The 16,997-nt window shown below is 37.9% G+C and overlaps 2 protein-coding genes across 2 annotated transcripts in view; both read right to left on the bottom strand.

Moving 5' to 3' along the window:
• Positions 1-3,734: 3,734 nt before the first annotated feature.
• Positions 3,735-11,325, bottom strand: DYNLRB1 (dynein light chain roadblock-type 1). Its single transcript, XM_014053152.2, has 4 exons — positions 11,224-11,325; positions 7,922-7,997; positions 5,762-5,929; positions 3,735-4,097 (listed from the first exon to the last, which is right to left on the bottom strand). Exons 1-4 carry the CDS (start codon positions 11,224-11,226, stop codon positions 4,054-4,056), a joined length of 291 nt encoding a protein of 96 aa, XP_013908627.1. The 5' UTR covers positions 11,227-11,325; the 3' UTR covers positions 3,735-4,053.
• A 2,729-nt stretch (positions 11,326-14,054) lies between these two features.
• ITCH (itchy E3 ubiquitin protein ligase) overlaps positions 14,055-16,997 on the bottom strand; it is a 48,868-nt gene continuing 45,925 nt past the window's right edge. The window contains exon 24 of the mRNA XM_014053151.2: positions 14,055-16,645. Coding sequence (XP_013908626.2) covers positions 16,546-16,645 — 100 coding nt within the window. The 3' untranslated portion in view covers positions 14,055-16,545. The remainder of the gene's footprint in view (positions 16,646-16,997) is intronic.

The raw sequence follows: 16,997 nt of genomic DNA, 5'->3' as shown, positions 1-16,997 counted from the left end.
AACCTCCTTAAAGGGGAGGCGCGCGATCCCGCCCCTTCTGCAGTGCGGCCTCGTTGCCAGGGGCGCACCGGCCTCAACCCCGGGCTGCCCTCGGCGATCTTGCTGGCACTCTCGGCCAGCAGACTCGCTCCCCCACCCCCCACCCCCCATCCCCACGGAGAAAGAATTAAGCCGCGTCCAGGAAAATGTTATAAAATATGCATGAAGAGCAGATGTCCTCAGATAATAAGTAAAACACACGCGCACGCACACACTATTAAAAAGCATTGCCAGGTGTTCATCTAGAAATAATCCCACAAAGGACATTTGTTTATTCGTTTATTTAATAGCAATTTATTATAATTAATACTTCTCTTTTAGCCGGTCCTGAACAGCTTTCAGTTGGCTGTTACTTGGCTGCAGCACAACTGGAAAAACTGGTCAATGACAGCAGAAGTGTCATCTTAAAAATTAACATATTTGTACTACTGTATACACTTTGGTGGATCACATGTGCTTGATATATAAGGCTGGCTTTGTTATGATTCACTGAAAATGCTGATTTGCTGAATTAAATCTTTAATTTAAGATGACTTTCCAAGTCAGGAATCCCAAATGATTTCACGTTTTGTTTGTACACTGATAAACACTTTGAGGCTTAGCCATGTTGTTCCCCTGCCCCAGTGCCAGGGAAGTGACGCTGAACATGGGGAGAATGTTCTCATCATAAAATGTCTGTGTAGGTTCTCAGTCTGAACCGGAAAAACTTCTTGGGTGAGAATCAAAACATTGTGAAGGAAAAAAACCCACCAAAAGTACAGCTGCCTTTTGGAGAAGCAACTTTAGGGTCTCAACACAGAATGACGTTACTTGTATTTGTGGTTAGAAGGCAAAGTGAAACTCTGGTTCAGGCTTCTGGATGAGAAGGATTTGAAGAGAAGCGTCTCACATGTACTTGATGTATTTATAGCTTCTAGCTACTGAGAATGCTACTCCCCACTTTATTCTGAGAACAACCTGAGGTAAGTTAGGCTAAGTAACTATGCCAAGAACACTTAATGGCTTAGAAATTAAACATTAATCTTTGCTGAGATCCTATAAACAACATCTATTGCTGCATGAGCTTGGAATGTGTAGTAGGTCTTTCAACTGCCTTAAAAATTAGTTTTCTGCTGTACTCTTTTCTGCCTTTTTCAGTGGTCAAAACAACAGCTTATTGGTGCTTATTGGTGTTGGTCAGTTTAGTTGAATTTCCAACCCTTTAATAAAACTGCAAGTTGCAATCATGTGATTAGTGACCAACTTACCTATCCCAATTGTGGTCACTAACTAAGGACTATTGTAGTAACTTGAAATGTGACAGTTATGACTTTGTCTTATAGATTAGATGGACATTTTACAACGACTCAGTCAAACCAGCGCCCTTTATCATTTTGGCTCTAGTTTTTCAACAGCTGAATTACATATTCCAGGAAAAGAATGAGCTTTGCTGAAAAAGACAGTTGTTGACTTAGCAAAGTTTCCAGCTGCAGAAGTTATCAAAGGCTGTTTTTCCTAGGAAGCTTCAGCAGATCAGAAGCTAAGCAAGCTGGAACTGGTGGTGTGTATTTGAATGGGAATTTTCTAGGAAACATTCAGACTGTAGACTACATTGGAAATTTCAAAAAAATATTTTAAATGATGTCAGTGACAAATTGAAGAGCTTTTGTCAAGAAAACTATGTCCATGAAGTCACAAGAAGTTAAGTTTGGCTAGAAGAAGATTTGGCTTTCCCTATTTCTCCTGTACTGCTAGTAACTGTTGGCAAAATTATAGGATTGGGTTTACTAGAGTAGTTTGTCTGAAATTAGAAAGCTGCAGGCCTCTTTTTTTGGGGAGGGAGCCACCTAGTGATTGCACAGCAACATCACTGATTGCAGGATAAATCTGAAAAGCTTTTTAGGGCTAAGAGCCTAAAAAAAAAGCCTTTGTAGATTGCCAAGGTTGCACTTTAAATGTAATTTCACCTCCATTTCTATTTAGTTCAAATATTATTGATATGGCTGGTCTTGAATTATGGATTTCATAAAACTGCTTTCTGTCACATTAAAAATTCCAACTTTTGGAGAATGTAGGTACCTTTAGAATTTTAGTTTGCATTAAACTATCAGCTCATGGGTTAATCCAATGCAAGTGAAAATGAGACTCTCAAGTCTATTCTTAAACTGCCCTTGAATATTGGTTTGATTGGGATTGTAGTTGTTAGACAGGGTGAACGGAGGAGGCAGACTCAGGCTCAGTAACAACAGCTCTTTATTCAGTGACTGCTATCTACAATCCAGCGAAGGTCCTGTCTGGCAGCAGCCCTTTTATAGGGTTCCAGCAGGGCCTTCAACCAATCAGATTTAAATGAGTTCCCGCTGGTAGCAGCGGACCTTGGTGGAAACTACATGCATTCAAGGTACTTAACATATTCAAAGTACTTAATAGTAGCCATAGCATTCATACCTAATTGAGAGTTATATATATTTTATATTAAAAATGCATCTACTGCACTGGTGGGATTAGATTTTTTTACTACCGGTTCTGTGGGTGTGGCTTGGTGGGCGTGGCATGACATAGCTTGGTGGCCGTGGCAGGGGAAGGATATTGTAAAATCTCTATTCTCTCCCAACTCCAGGGGAAGGTTACTGCAAAATCCCCATTTCCTCCTGATCAGCTGGCACTCAGGAGGCAGAGAATAGATGGGGGGTGGAGCCAGTCAGGTGTGGTATTTACCAGTTCTCCAAACTACTCAAAATTTCCACTACCGGTTCTCCAGAACTGGTCAGAACCTGCTGAATACCACCACTGATCTACTGTGGAAAAAGCTTCCTTTGAACTTTGTATCAATTAGCTCTCTATGATCATGTGCTCAGTCAAAAGATGTGCAAATTTTAGTAGCGGACATATTCCCCTATTACCTTCCTCGGAAGGTCATGCCACATATATGATCTGGAGCATTCTGGCTGCCCTCTAGCACAGACTGGGAACATAGAAAATAAACCAAGAAGATGACTGTTCAGGTACGTCAAATGTAGCTGATATTTATTTTCAGCTGGTCTATTCATCTTTGGAGGTTTAAAACATCTACTGTAGTAAACCAAATTTCCTAAATATCTAATTTAGAGCAGGGGTGTCAAACTCAAGGCCCATGGGCCAGATCTGGCCTCCGAGGTGCTTAGATCTGGCCCGCTGGCCAGCCCTGAAAACAGCAAAGGACTGGACCATGGTGCCTCTGATGTCCATTGCAACCAAAAATGGAGTTCAGGACCCCATTATCGCTGGTGGAGTGCTCAGGCCGCCACAGGTGCCCCAACACAAGTGATGTCGAGCTGCCTATGCCCCGCGAGGTCAAACAGAACCCTGATATGGCCCTTAATGAACTCGAGTTTGACACCCTTGATTTAGAGGGATTTTGGCCTTCCCCTAATCTAGATACTAACAAATTGGAATTACCTTTCCTACTGGAATACACTATTATAAGTTTCATGGCACTTATATTTGTGTATGTATGTATCTTTACAGAAAGGGTTTACTTCACAATAGGTTGACTAAATGACCAACAAATTGTCTTCCTTATTACTGACACCAGTAATGGAAGGGTTTGATTGAAAGGGTACACCAAGTATTATAAATAAACTGATTTTCAGAGAAATATTTCAATAGCATGAATTTCAAGGAGGAAAATGCTTTGAAAACCATGAGAAAACTTTACTGAAATCAACACACAAAGGTTTGCTTGATTATTTTAATTTGCTTTAAAAGAAACAAGTGCAAAATAAAAGGAAGACAAAAGAGATTTACAGTTATTACAAGTGTTTAGAACAAAGTTATTCAGTTATATATTTGCTAAAGAAACCATCCATCTTTGATCCTCTTTTTGGTTTCATGTTTTGTCTCCTCCAAGGAGTAACCCTTGAGTAATTTGAACAGACTCCTTAAATCTTTAGTACACTAAGAAAGGAATCTCAGACATTACCATGGACAATAATTACCAGTTTTAAATAAAAATATACAATTAAGTAAAGGAATGCAGGCCAGTTGGGGAAGTTTTCATTCTGTTGGATTCTGAACGACAATCAGGAAATAGTCCTTATCTGCAAAAATATAAAGGAATTTTGTTTCAAGATTTGATTGTTACTATTAACTCATAACTCTTGTGTCATGTTACACTATCTCAACTGCTTTGTAGAGAGAGATTATGCGCCTTCCTGGCATTATCAGTTACAAAGAAATTTGGTTAGTGGCACATGCTGAAAAGGACTTCTTCATGAGGTTTTGCGAATATAGTACACATAGTCCTTGATTTACAGCTGTAATGGAGCCTGCCTATCATGGTCGTCAGTGGTGACAATTGATTTTATGACCTGTATTGTGGAGGCCATTGAGCAAACATGGCAGTGGTAAAGTGAATGCCATGGTCATTAAGCGAGCAATTGTTCACAATGGGTGCAGATTTGCTAAAAAACGGAAGTGCCCATTTTCAGCCAAACTTTTGTAAAACACAGTCACGTGACTGCAGGATGCTGCTAACAGCCATGAATGCGGCCAGGTTGCCAAATGCCCAAAGGTCAGTCATGGGACCATAAGGGGAGAGGCAACAATTGGAACTTTGAATCCAAAGTAGATCCATCAAAACTTTGCCGGATCTAAGTAACTGGTTGTAAATTGGGGACTACCTGTACTAGTTGGAAAAAAAACAATACTGGACAAAGCAGATTATAAATACATACATGTTCCTCATGCAATTTCCTTTTTGGAAGCGCAGTTATATGAAATACAGAAAGGGAATACGATATAGTAACCCAAAGAAATGAAGGAAAAGGCACAAGAAAAGGCTAAATATAAACATGTAAAATCAATAAACCACATAGAAAATTCATTCAAATATTACAAACATTAGAGTTGTTAAATCAGATCAGGCCAAAAGCTATCTACTGCGACATTGTTTCTTAAAATGAAGCAATAGGCTTGATTGATATCTGGAAATATCATTTAGAACAACAGCCCCCAGCCTTTCTGGATTTGAGGACTGGTGGTAGGAAGGGGGAGGGGATGGTTCTGTAGAAGCGCACATGCAGCTCCATTTGCACAAGCGGTGGGCCCACGGGCCAGTTGCTTGTGTAAATGGAAGTGCATGTGCGTGCACTCGCCTGCTGCATGTGCAAGTGGAGCTGCACACATGCGCCCGCTCACCCACCACTTCTGCAGAAGGTCTATGACAATTCACCGTGGCTAACTCGCAACGACCAACTTGCCACAGGACAACTCACCACGGCCGTCTCACCACAGGACAACTTGCTGCAGGACAAGAGTTACACTAATATCAGAACTGGTGGATTTGAATCATTAAAGAAATGATGCAAAAGGAGGAACAAAATAAAATGTGAAGGGCAAAAATGAAAATATTTTTTTATTTATTTTAAATAATTAAACAGAATTGCTACATTGTCTCACAGTGAGTCATCCCTTGGTGAATTGGCCATGACATATATCACTAGTTGGGTTGGCTGCAACATGTTGGCCATGGTGATTTGGCTGCAGCAAGTTGGCTGTAGCAAGTTGTCCCATTTCCTTCCACGGACCAGTCCTGAATGGACCACAGACCTGGGGGTTGAGGACCCCTGATTTAGAACCCATTCTTACCTACATCTTTTAGAGAAAAGCTGTGGTACAGACATAGATTGCCTATTGCTGTTACATTGGGGGACAACTCTACCAGAGGCTCCAAAAGATCTCCCCCTCCAATTTTTAATTTTACCTGGTGCAACCATGATCTCATTTTTCTTGGAGCGAATCCGCAGGAATGTAAGATCATTCTGGGGATCTATGTCTCTGACAGTGCCCCTTGCCTTCATTATTAAGTTGTGCATTGAACCTGCATACTGCACTGTGGAGGAGTTGTCCATGGTGCTTTTGATGGGGATACCTGCAGAGTGCAAAAGGATTATTTGGATAAATTATTTAAGACATTACTTGATCAGAAAATCTTAAGATCTCCATTTTTTACTGAACAGTTTTGATATAAAATCCTTTTACTTCATGCGACAGTTTTAACTCTCCAATGTGGAATTCGCACAGAACTCCCGTTCATTGTTTTTTTTAATATACATTCCTCTGTTACTACTCTGAGATCCTTTGTGACCTCTCAAAGTATCCTAAGCCTGATAGTGGGGTGATTTTCACTGAATGAACATTCTTGTGGAAAGCAACAAGTGGTGTAGCATTTCCTCCATTTCCACACTATCAGCCTGACTGTGGCAACAGTTTTATAGTCTCTCCCAGCCTAAGGAACAGCAACTTTCTATCTGAGGTTTAGAAAGATCTCTTTTAATTATGCATGATTTGCTTCAATCATCCTGTGCAGTGAAGAGCCAAAGGTGGACACCCAGATGTGTTTTTAAATTTTGTTTATTAGATTTGCAGGCCACCCAATTCCCAGAACACTGTTTGCAGCTTAGCATCCAAGGATGTAAGACACGATACAATGCATTGTTTTTAGTACTGTTTATTTAACCAGAATTTATCTATATGTTAGTAAGATTTAGATCACTCTTACAGAACCAATGGGATGGTTTTTACTTTGGTTGCCAATTTGTTTTCTTTACTTCCATTCAGCACCCAGAAATCTGAAGTTGAGATCAGTAGCCATAAAAATGGAAATAAACAGATACACACCTGTTTTACATATACGATAGTGCTCTAAAATTAGCAGTCAACAGTCCTTTTGCACACATTGGCTAACATGGCTCAATGTAGACTGAATTTTTGTATGGAGATGTTCTCTCTTTCAGCCTCAACTCAATCTATCCTTTAAAAAAGTTAAAGGCAGACCAAAATTACACTATGTTATACAAGTTCTGTTTGGGGGGAAAAAACCAGAAATAATACTTTGAATTTCTAAAAAAAGCTTTTAAGAAGTTTAAAATTCCAATCTACTTTGCTTGTTGCTGTTGTAAAAGAAGGGGCACATAGCAAGCACATATGTAGATTATTTATTTCCATCTCTTTAGTAAAGATGGATCAATACAATTGCCTTATTATACTAACAAGAGTCAACCCATACATTGCAATCCAGACTTATCACAGAGGGAGAAAAATGTTTAACTCTTTTCTCAAATTATGGAGTTTGGAGGGGAATTCCCAAACTCTTATCTTTATTTTTATTTATTTTTTGCTTGGAATTGAAGTTTCAGTAATTTAGGGAGCTATTTAATGGATCTACAGTTTTGCTGTCAATCATTATATCACACACTATAAATCCAAGACAGCAAAATCTTATAAAAATGTTATAAAATAGATGTCTTTAGAGGAAGGGTTCTAGAATTAAGAATCCACCTTACAAAGTTCTACAAAGGACATACACATGAATAGCTTCTTGGCTATTTTGAAAAGATCCTGAAGAGCTAGAATGTTCCAGATCCCTATATATTTCTGGCTTAATAAATATTTATTAAGCAAATCTATTGGGCAGCCTACCTTGATCAATTGATTTGATTTATATGCTCTTGAATTAACAGAAGCCTATCTTATTTTACATTTTTGATAGTTATTTTATGTTGTGCTACTTTCATAGCTTGGATTTGTACACTCCACTGGTTTTAAAATGCCACTTTATAACTGTACTGGGGAGGCTCTGTTTCAAAAGACTTCAATAAATGTTTTAAAATAAATTTAAATCAGAAAGTTTATTACAATTTCTAAAAGAAGATACTAAATTAATGCACACTAATAATCAGAGTTAGCACAATTTCAAAATATTGTCAAGGCTTTTGATATAATGTGATTCACCTCCTCCCTAACAGCCATGTAATTTCAGCCTTAGTTTCATAATGAATGTCTGAGTCTTAATCCCAAACAACACTGATTATGTGCTATGAAAGGGCAGATTCCATTCCCATCAACTTAGCTTTCACAGTACCTTCTGAATTCACAATAATGATCCCTTGGACTCCCTTTTGACTCTGAATTCGCTTCAATGTTTCCTCCACCTCAGCCTGAGAGGGAGAAAAATATTAACAGCTTGAAATATGCAATTTTGTTTCTGGATCACACTCTGTGCTAAGGTATCTAGAATCGGAAGGAGCATAAAGGATTCAAAGAGATACTCTTAAATACTAACCCAAAAGCACAGCTATTTTGGGAACAGACGTATCAATGCCTACTTTTCTTAAACCCATAATTTTTCTCCTATCATTTAGAAATCAGCCTTGGATGCCAGACATTTGTTTCCTGTAATTTTCTAGTAGGTTTTTTTGTTATTGCACTCAAAACGTCACACCACATAGGATATATATAGTGGTTAAATCTTACTTGCTCAATTTCCCTGTCATAATATAAGGATCTTTTCACACACAATCTTCTATATGGGGATAATTTCTATCTCAGAAAAGATTTGCAGGATTCGTCTTTGAAAATGTAATGTAAATATTTAAATGCTGATTTGAACACATAATTGCAAAGTCAGCATCTGGAGTGTCATGGCTTTAGTGGCAATAACATGCTGACACAGATGAAACCTAAAAACCTTTAGCCAGATGAAATTATGCTTAGAAGACAGTAGTAGAGACTATATATACAAAACGTAGGGTTGACTGGTTGGATTTCTTGATGTTCTCTGAGACTAGGTGACATCATCATTGCCTGAGTTCCCAAGCACTGATGATGCTAGACTGGTAATGAAACATCTGTAGAAAAACAAACTCCAAGAACCCAGTTTGGAGACAAAATAGAAATAGCAAGAACATTGCGTGAAGTAAAATGTAATGCTTTTAATTCTTTATATTTAATTCTTTATGTTTCAGAAATTAAAGCTAAAATAATCAGACACATACTCTGAACTTCAAGGAAGCAAATTTAGATTCAGAGCAAATAATAAATATAATTCCACAAAAGGTTAGAGGTAAACTGGCAAACAAGAATTTCTTTTAAAAAAGAAAATAACAACATGATTGCCCACAATTCCAATGAAGTAAAAAGGAAGACGTAACTCATGTGACTATAAAAAGACTTGGGGATGATTTGAAATACATAGGAAGTGGAAAGAAAGAAGAAAGGCTATAAGGAAAAAGTAGCTCAAAATTTTAAAAAGTATCTGGAAAGTAAAAGAGTGAGCTGAGGTTTGCGATGGATGCTAAGAACGTTTTTTTTAAAAATTACATCTTCAGAAATGTTCAAAGAAGGACAAACCAGCTGCTATGTCATATAAATGCACTTGAAAAAGCAGAATATACAGTTTGCAAATAAACTAATTTTTAATATGAAATAATGCAGCTAAAGGCAGTGCTTGTTAATGCATTGTAAGATTCCTATTTCTTTCAACTTCAGGCTATGATGTAGTGATGAATAAAGTATAAAACTGAGTTTAGCTCACACCAGGACAGAGAGATAAAGAGAAGCAAATCTGCTAGCCTGGGATTCTGCATACACAGAAGCTTAGGTCATTATGTATGTATGTATGTATGTATGTATGTATGTATGTATGTATGTATGTATGTATCTATATCTATCTATCTATCTATCTATCTATCTATCTATCTATCTATCTATCTATCTATCTATCTATCTATCTATCTATCTATCTATACACATGTGGATGTAGATGTAGATATGGGCAACCGAAATCTGTGGGAAAATGTTACAGGAAACATCCTTTTTCTAAAAAGAATACTTCACTTCAACAAACAATCAAGCCATTACATAAGTAGAATGTGAAACTGCTTTTTAATTGTGCCATTACTCTGCCTAATTCAGGGAATTTTACTTCCTGGCTGATACTGTTTTCCATTAGAATCTGTTAGAACAACTTTTTTTCTTTCGAAAAATAAATGATTAAATAATTGAAGTCAGAATAGTGCCATGATCACTTTCTGATTAGTAATAGTGTGAGGATTTGTTTCCTTGGAAACACTGTTCTATTGATATTAATCACAATTCACTGACTGAAATCTTTTGAGTTTTGGTTCTCTGAAAGAAATATTTGAAGAGAGCTACTTCTGAAAACATTGTGATATCCTCAACTATGTCAATGAGTTCCTTATTTTTTAAATCATTAATAACAATATTGATATGATAACAAGAGTTGTTGTACTGATTTTAAGGCAAAGTAACAAACCATTCTTGGAGAACTATATATAGATCTGATTGCTTTTCAGCAATGGGCCTATAGTGTGGAAACATTGCTAAAAAAAATCACAAAACTGATCAAAGGGCTGGTTTGTTGAGCAAGACTCACAAGTTTGTGACAGGAGTTACAGTTGCTGAGTTAACAGAACACACGTAAGGTTTAAATAAACAGTCCATATTATGACTCAGTAAAATGGCCAGGTTCATACAACACAATAACACAACAACTGGACTTGTCCAACATTCAAAACCACAAAATATCCCCAACCACATTTTATATTGGCACAATCACAAAGTTCAGCTATCAAGTAAAGATGATCACTGCATATGATCACAGACTACATGACAGCTGGAGATACACACACACACACACACACATATCACAGGGAATTTTAGAATTTAGAATTTTATTAGAATTTGTAGGCCGCCCTTTTCCCTGAGGGGACTCAGGGCGGCTCACACAAAAACTGGGAAGGGGGAATACAGACATTAGGACAAAGACATGTAATAAAATAGCAAGCAACATACATTCATCATTCGGGAGGGGTAACTATCCTATCCCCAGGCCTGACGGGCGAGCCAGTTCTTCAAGGCTATGCGGAAGGCTTGGACGGTGGAGGGACTCTTTGGGGACACAAAGCATCACGAACTACTAACCAGTCACATCTCAATTTCCTCGGGTGCTGTGCAAAACCAGCCCTAGTACCCAATTTACAGCGTAAACCGGAAAACAGGGTTGAGAAAATCAGTTAACTTAAGTAAGCAAGGCAAAAGTGAAAAGGCCAGCTAAAAGGCGTATTTCAGAAGACATGAAAGCGATCGTATGCGGTGCAAAACAATGACAGGACACGCTTCGCCTCATCCCACGAGACTCTGGGCTGAGAACCGAGAAGCAAAGGGTGACATCTGCATTCCACGGGGGTGGGGTGGGGGATCCTCAGCCTTCCTTTGGACATCCCACCGCATTCCGGAAAGTCTCCGCCCGGGTCTCACCCATCAACAACCAATCCGTCACTCCATCCCCACTCAGAATTTTAAAGGGCGAAGCAAAGGCGGCGAGCTACAGCGATGCATCGACCGCCCCCCGCCCTCCCTTACCATGTTGCGGGAGAGAAAGCAACTCGGGGCTTTCTCTTAAGCCAAGGATCGCCAGCTGATTTCGCAGCCGAGCCCCTGAAAGCCTGCGCGCCTGCGCGTCTTTCTCAGACTATTTTAGGGGTGAGACCTAATTCAGCCAATCGTCGCAGGCGGGAGGCGGGTTCTGAAGGGTAGGGATCAAGAATAATTTCCTAGCCCCCCCCTCCCTTGCATCGGAAGGTTCACAAAGAGAGGAGTTAGGGGCCGTCGTTTGAAACGCACGCCGCAAAGATAGAATTGAAGGTTACTTAGGCATGCTTGTTGTTAAACAGGGCAAAGCCTGATATAAAAGGAGGAGACAGCAAAACCATAAATGCAGAAGAAAGAGATGTGTCAATGGGGTTTTGAAATCAGAATCAGGAAGAGCCAGTTTCAAAGTCTCGGGAGTGAAGCTGAATGGCTTTGGGGCAGAATGGCTTGTTGCGTCGAGAAAATACAATGAGGACGCCTCTCCATTAGTCAAGGGAAAGATATATTCTGGGATCCCATCTGAATCGGTCACTGATACCAGAGGTTTGTATTCTTCCAAGCGTTCGGACCTGAGCTGGAGCCCATCCTAAGGGAATGTGTCAATTTTTAAGATGCATGGACTTCAACACCCAGAATTCCACAGCCGGCAGAGTTGAAGTTCACGTTCTTAAAGTTGCCAATTTGAAAACTACTAGGGGAAATGAGAAGATATGCATTATTGGAGGTTGCTCTGTGCAAGTGTCCAGGTTGCCCTCTATAAATTCAAGCAGAGACAAATGCTCCAGTTTTCATGACAGATGCTTTATAAATAGAACAGAATAACAGAGTTGGAAAGGACCTTGGAGGTCTTCTAGTCCAACCCCCTGCCTAGGCAGGAAACCCTACGCCACTTGAGACAAATGGTTATCCAACATCTTTAAAACTTCCAGTGTTGGAGCATTTACAACTTCTGGAGGCAAGTTGTTCCACTGATTGTTCTGTCAGGAAATTTCTCCTCTGTTCTAAGTTGCTTCTCTCCTTGATTAATTTCCATCCATTGCTTCTTGTCCTGCCCTCAGGTGCTTTGGAGAATAATTTGACTCTCTTCTTTGTGGCAACCCCTGAGATATTGGAACACTGCTATCATGTCTCCCCTAGTCCTTCTTTTCTTTGAACTACACACACCCAGTTCCTGCAACCATTCGTTTTAGTCTCCAGTCCCCTAATCATCTTTATTGCTCTTCTCTGCACTCTTGGGAGTCCCAATGAGCTTTTTTTCTAAAAACACTTCAAGTTCAAATCCTCATACTGACAGCAATCCTTATTGAATGAAAAAATGTTCTGTGAAACCCTCTGCTCAAGCATAATCTGTACTAGCCAACAAATGGTTGTCCAGTGTCTTCTTGAAATCCTCTTAGTGAAAGAATACCTACAACTTCCAGAGGTCTTGTTCCGTTGATAATATGTCAGGAAATTTCTCTATAGTTCTGGTTTGGATCTCTCTTTAATGATCTTCTACTCATTACTTCTTGTCCTGTACTCGGGTGTTTGGAAAGTAAGTTGACATTCCCTATGACAGCCTTAGCCCTTCTCTTTGTTAAGACTAGGCATACCTAGTACTCTTAATCATTTATCATAAACCATATGGTTTAGCCTCCAGGCTCCTTATCTTTGTTGCTCTTCTCTGCTCTTTCTATGGTCTCAATATCTTTTTTGTATCATAGTGACCAGATTTGGATGCAGTATTCAAAGTATGGCCTTACCAGTGCAGTATAAAAATGGTACAATCACTTCCTGTGATCTTGAAACTTACTCTGTTGATGTAAGCCAAGACTGCATTAACTTTTTTGACAGCTCCAGCAAACTATACGGACACTTTGATCCTTCACAAATTGCTATTGTTGCCAGATAGCAACAGCTGTAGCTATTAGCTATCTAGACTTATGTACATTAAATAGAATAACAGAGTTGGAAGGGACCTTGGAGGTCTTGTAGTCCAATCCCCTTGAAGGTCTTTTAGTCCAACCCTCTGCCTTATATACAACTTCATAGTGCTTTACAGCACTCTCTAAACAGTTTAGTCAGCATATTTTCCCCATCAGAAGTAGCCTGCAGTACAGCACTATGCCACCTATTCTATATCTCTACATCCTATCTATCTATCTATCTATCTATCTATCTATCTATCTATCTATCTATCTATCTATCTATCTATCTATCTATCTATCATCTACCTACCTACCTACCTACCTCTTGAGCAATTTTTATTATTACAATTAACTGAGTATCTGAAGCTATACTTTGACAACAATTTAACAATGAACTTTTTACAACCCGGTGCGTTTGATCTCTCTTGTGATTCTGGGAAAGAAATGTGCAACAGTTTCTTCTCACAATAAGAGCTGAAGATACTAAATGGATTCAATTTAATCTTCAACTTCAGTTTGAATTCTGTTGAAGAATGTGTTAATGTGATCTGGTGATCATCACAATGAACATAATTGATGAAATTTCACCAAGTAAAAATTGGAAATATACATTTCATGTATCTTATCATGACCTTTCCTAAAGCCTAAAGAATATTCAGAGTGAAATATATATATGAGAAATATAATAGAAATTAATTTTTACAATTAATGTTTTTGGAGATATTGCTATGTGAGATATTCAAGTGGAAGAACTGTTTACTGCTGTCCACCTATATTTTTGAATTAATTTCTGACGAACAAATCCTACTCTTTGCAGAAAAAAATCTTGCCACTCCACCCTTCAAGCCATTCCACCCAGCAACTGTACCAGACTTCCACAAGCTTTCAGGTTCCCACAATGAAAAGAGATACAAACTGCTCAAATGATTTTTATTATTGCAACATAACAAGGCATAAGAACAAAATTTAGAAATTACAATGCAAAGGGGCCTTAAAAGTGTCTTTTTATTCTGATTTTAGAAATATTGCTAGCACAATGCTTACAATAAATGTTTTAACAAATACTTCATGGTCAAGACTCTGTTTGTTAAATATTCTCAGTTTGAATGTTTAAAATACTTTTTTTGTGTTTGGGATATCCACCCACCCCCCCCTTTCCCAGTAATGCAGCAGTAAAGACAAACAAAAAGCTATTTAAATTAAAAGTTTGAATAAGCTACACTTTTCCAGACTGCAAAAATATATACAAGCATTTGTTTTTTCCTGAACTAATCATCTAAGCCATAAAAATATTAAACAGCCATGCCCTATAGAACTAGGGCCTCAGCTATTTTAATTAGAGCTATCCTTTATTTTAAAAATATAGGGCAGAAAGCCTTTTGTATATTTATACATTAACAATATTTCTAGGTCACTAGATGAATAATGTAACATTGTGTAGAGCATCAACTATATTCCATACTTGTTACCTCAATTTTCTTTCTGAATTGTAAATGTTCAGTAATTAAATGTTATTAAAACAAATAAGCAAAGAATTCTAAGGCTTTTTCTCCTCCAAAATCTAGATTTTTAATATATACTTCAGATATTCAGGCAGATCTCTCTCCAGAATCAATATATGACCTTCTCCATCCAAGAAGTAGATCATTTGTGTAAGAAAAAATTCTGTGTATATTCCTTTAAATATATACTGAAGGGGAAGAAAATTAAATTGTTTTCATAATTCTCAGAAATAAAAATGGAAGAAGAATGGGCTATTTATACTGTTTCAAAGGAGAATTCTAAAAAAAAGTCAGTAATAAAAATGGTTAAGCCCATAAGCGTTCAATAGCCCTGAATTAATTCATTCTTAAGATGGGTAGATATGTAATGCTTGTCTTACTGGCCAATTGGTTTCATCTTTGACTATGCTGGCTAGTTCTCAAAGGATTCTGCTCTTTTCACGCAGTAGGACAATACAAGTATGTAACTATCAACATGCATTACTGATTTCTGAAAATGTCACCATCTCTTCTACTGAGTTCCGGAGCAGCATGCAGAACACAGAATTTTAACAACTTGGAGGAAAAGATGCAAGGTAGCAAAACTGGGCAACAGAACTAAGTGCTTTTGTTAAAAACTTGGGAGTATAGTTTAATTGCTATTGTCAGCTTTAATGGACATTATAAAAATATAATAATTGAAATTTAAACCAAGTGCTGCCTAAGTTGTTAGTAAGAGCTGATCAACAGTCTAAATCATAACAACACATAATTTCCACCCTCTAAAAAAAAGTTAATGAATTATTTAAAATAGTATTCGGAAGTATGCAGGAATGTAATTTTTGTGCCTCAGCTTCTTACCAACAGAATTCTATGCCTGTTTATTCAGAAGCAAGTTCCACTCTGTTCAATAAGATTTAGTTACAAATACACATGCAAAGGATTGCATGTCCAGATATATTCATGAGGCAGTTTTGTTGCAATGGTTAGACCACTACTGGGAAATAGGAAGCAATGTTCCCGCATCTAGAGGAGAACTAAAATTGACAGTTAATGGCCATTTGTATAGTTTTAAACTCAAGCTACAAAGAGGACTGGAAATAATTTCCAGTTGTTTCCATCTGAAAGAATTATCTTTCAAATTTACTATTAAAGTACCATAATCAAAACTAAGTACACCCTTAGCTGAAAATGGATTAAAATTCCTGCAAATTTGAAGAGGCACCTTCAGATGGAGGAATAACCTGAGGAATGCGATCATAGTGGTAAAAATAAATAAAAGTGTCATGCTGTGGATGCATGCATTAAGGTCTACATAACCCTCTACTCTGTTTGAACAGAGATGGCTTTGGGATATGTTTTGGGAGAGTGGAAACAGTCAAGCCTCAGTGGGTAAAGAACACAATAGGCAAGCCATGGAAATGCATTTAGCACCCCCAGAGTCTGAATACAAGCAAGTGCTGTTAGAAAAAGCCTGCTGCAATGCTACAGCTACGAGTGGACTTCCCAGTTCTTCAGCAGCAATACTTTGCTACTAAAACAGGAAGAGAAAGGAGTTATTTTAGAAAAAGAAAAGAGAAGAAAGGAAAGGAAAAGAAAAGAGAAAAGGAAAGAGAAAAGAAAAAAGAAAAGGAAATGCATTCCAGTTAATGAACATGATGCAAGACATAGCTCCAGAAGTACAACAACCTCTGGTCAAGGAAGATTTCATTTATAGTTTATCATTTTGGATTTCTGTAACGGATTTGGAAGAAATCTAAAAATAGGATAAAATGACAGCAACATTCATTTACTTACATACTAACATTTGTTTAAATAAATGAAGATCAAGTCCTGTTTACAGTAAGAAGTGCAACTAGCAGAGGCAGTGAAGAACTCACACCCTATATGAATTTATGTTCTTCTGATCCAAATTCCACAAAAAGTTACTCTTGTCCAAATCCTTCTGTTTCTTCGATTGCAAACAGTAACTTTTCCTTTAGCTGTTCATAACTCTTGTACGGTGGCAAATCCAAGCGATTGAAACTGAAAATAAGCAGTAAGCTTAATAACACTGAACATTTGAACAAAACGATGCAGAAGAAAAATAAGAGCATCCAACTCAACAAATGATTTTCTCTGCCTTGATGTTGAGCTACAGCAATACACTCTGAAGAATAACATGCATTTTCAGATGTCTATATCATGCATTAATCCACTTCAGTCTATTTTTTGAGCTTAACTATGTAACATATGAACTACCTGTATACTATATAATTAGCTCCTTTTACTGAATATTTGTACTTTGAATGATACCATGATATGCATGATATGTGTAAAACAGAGTAGACAAGAGGGAAATAGGAACAGTTTTAGTATAATTATCTAACAACTTTTA

Source organism: Thamnophis sirtalis, unplaced genomic scaffold (assembly GCF_051295495.1).
Source record: "Thamnophis sirtalis isolate CommonGarterSnake01/CBP01778 unplaced genomic scaffold, rThaSir2_p1.2 scaffold_7, whole genome shotgun sequence".
In the NCBI taxonomy this organism is placed as follows: Eukaryota; Metazoa; Chordata; class Lepidosauria; order Squamata; family Natricidae; genus Thamnophis; species Thamnophis sirtalis.
This window is presented reverse-complemented; position numbering and strand designations above follow the sequence as displayed.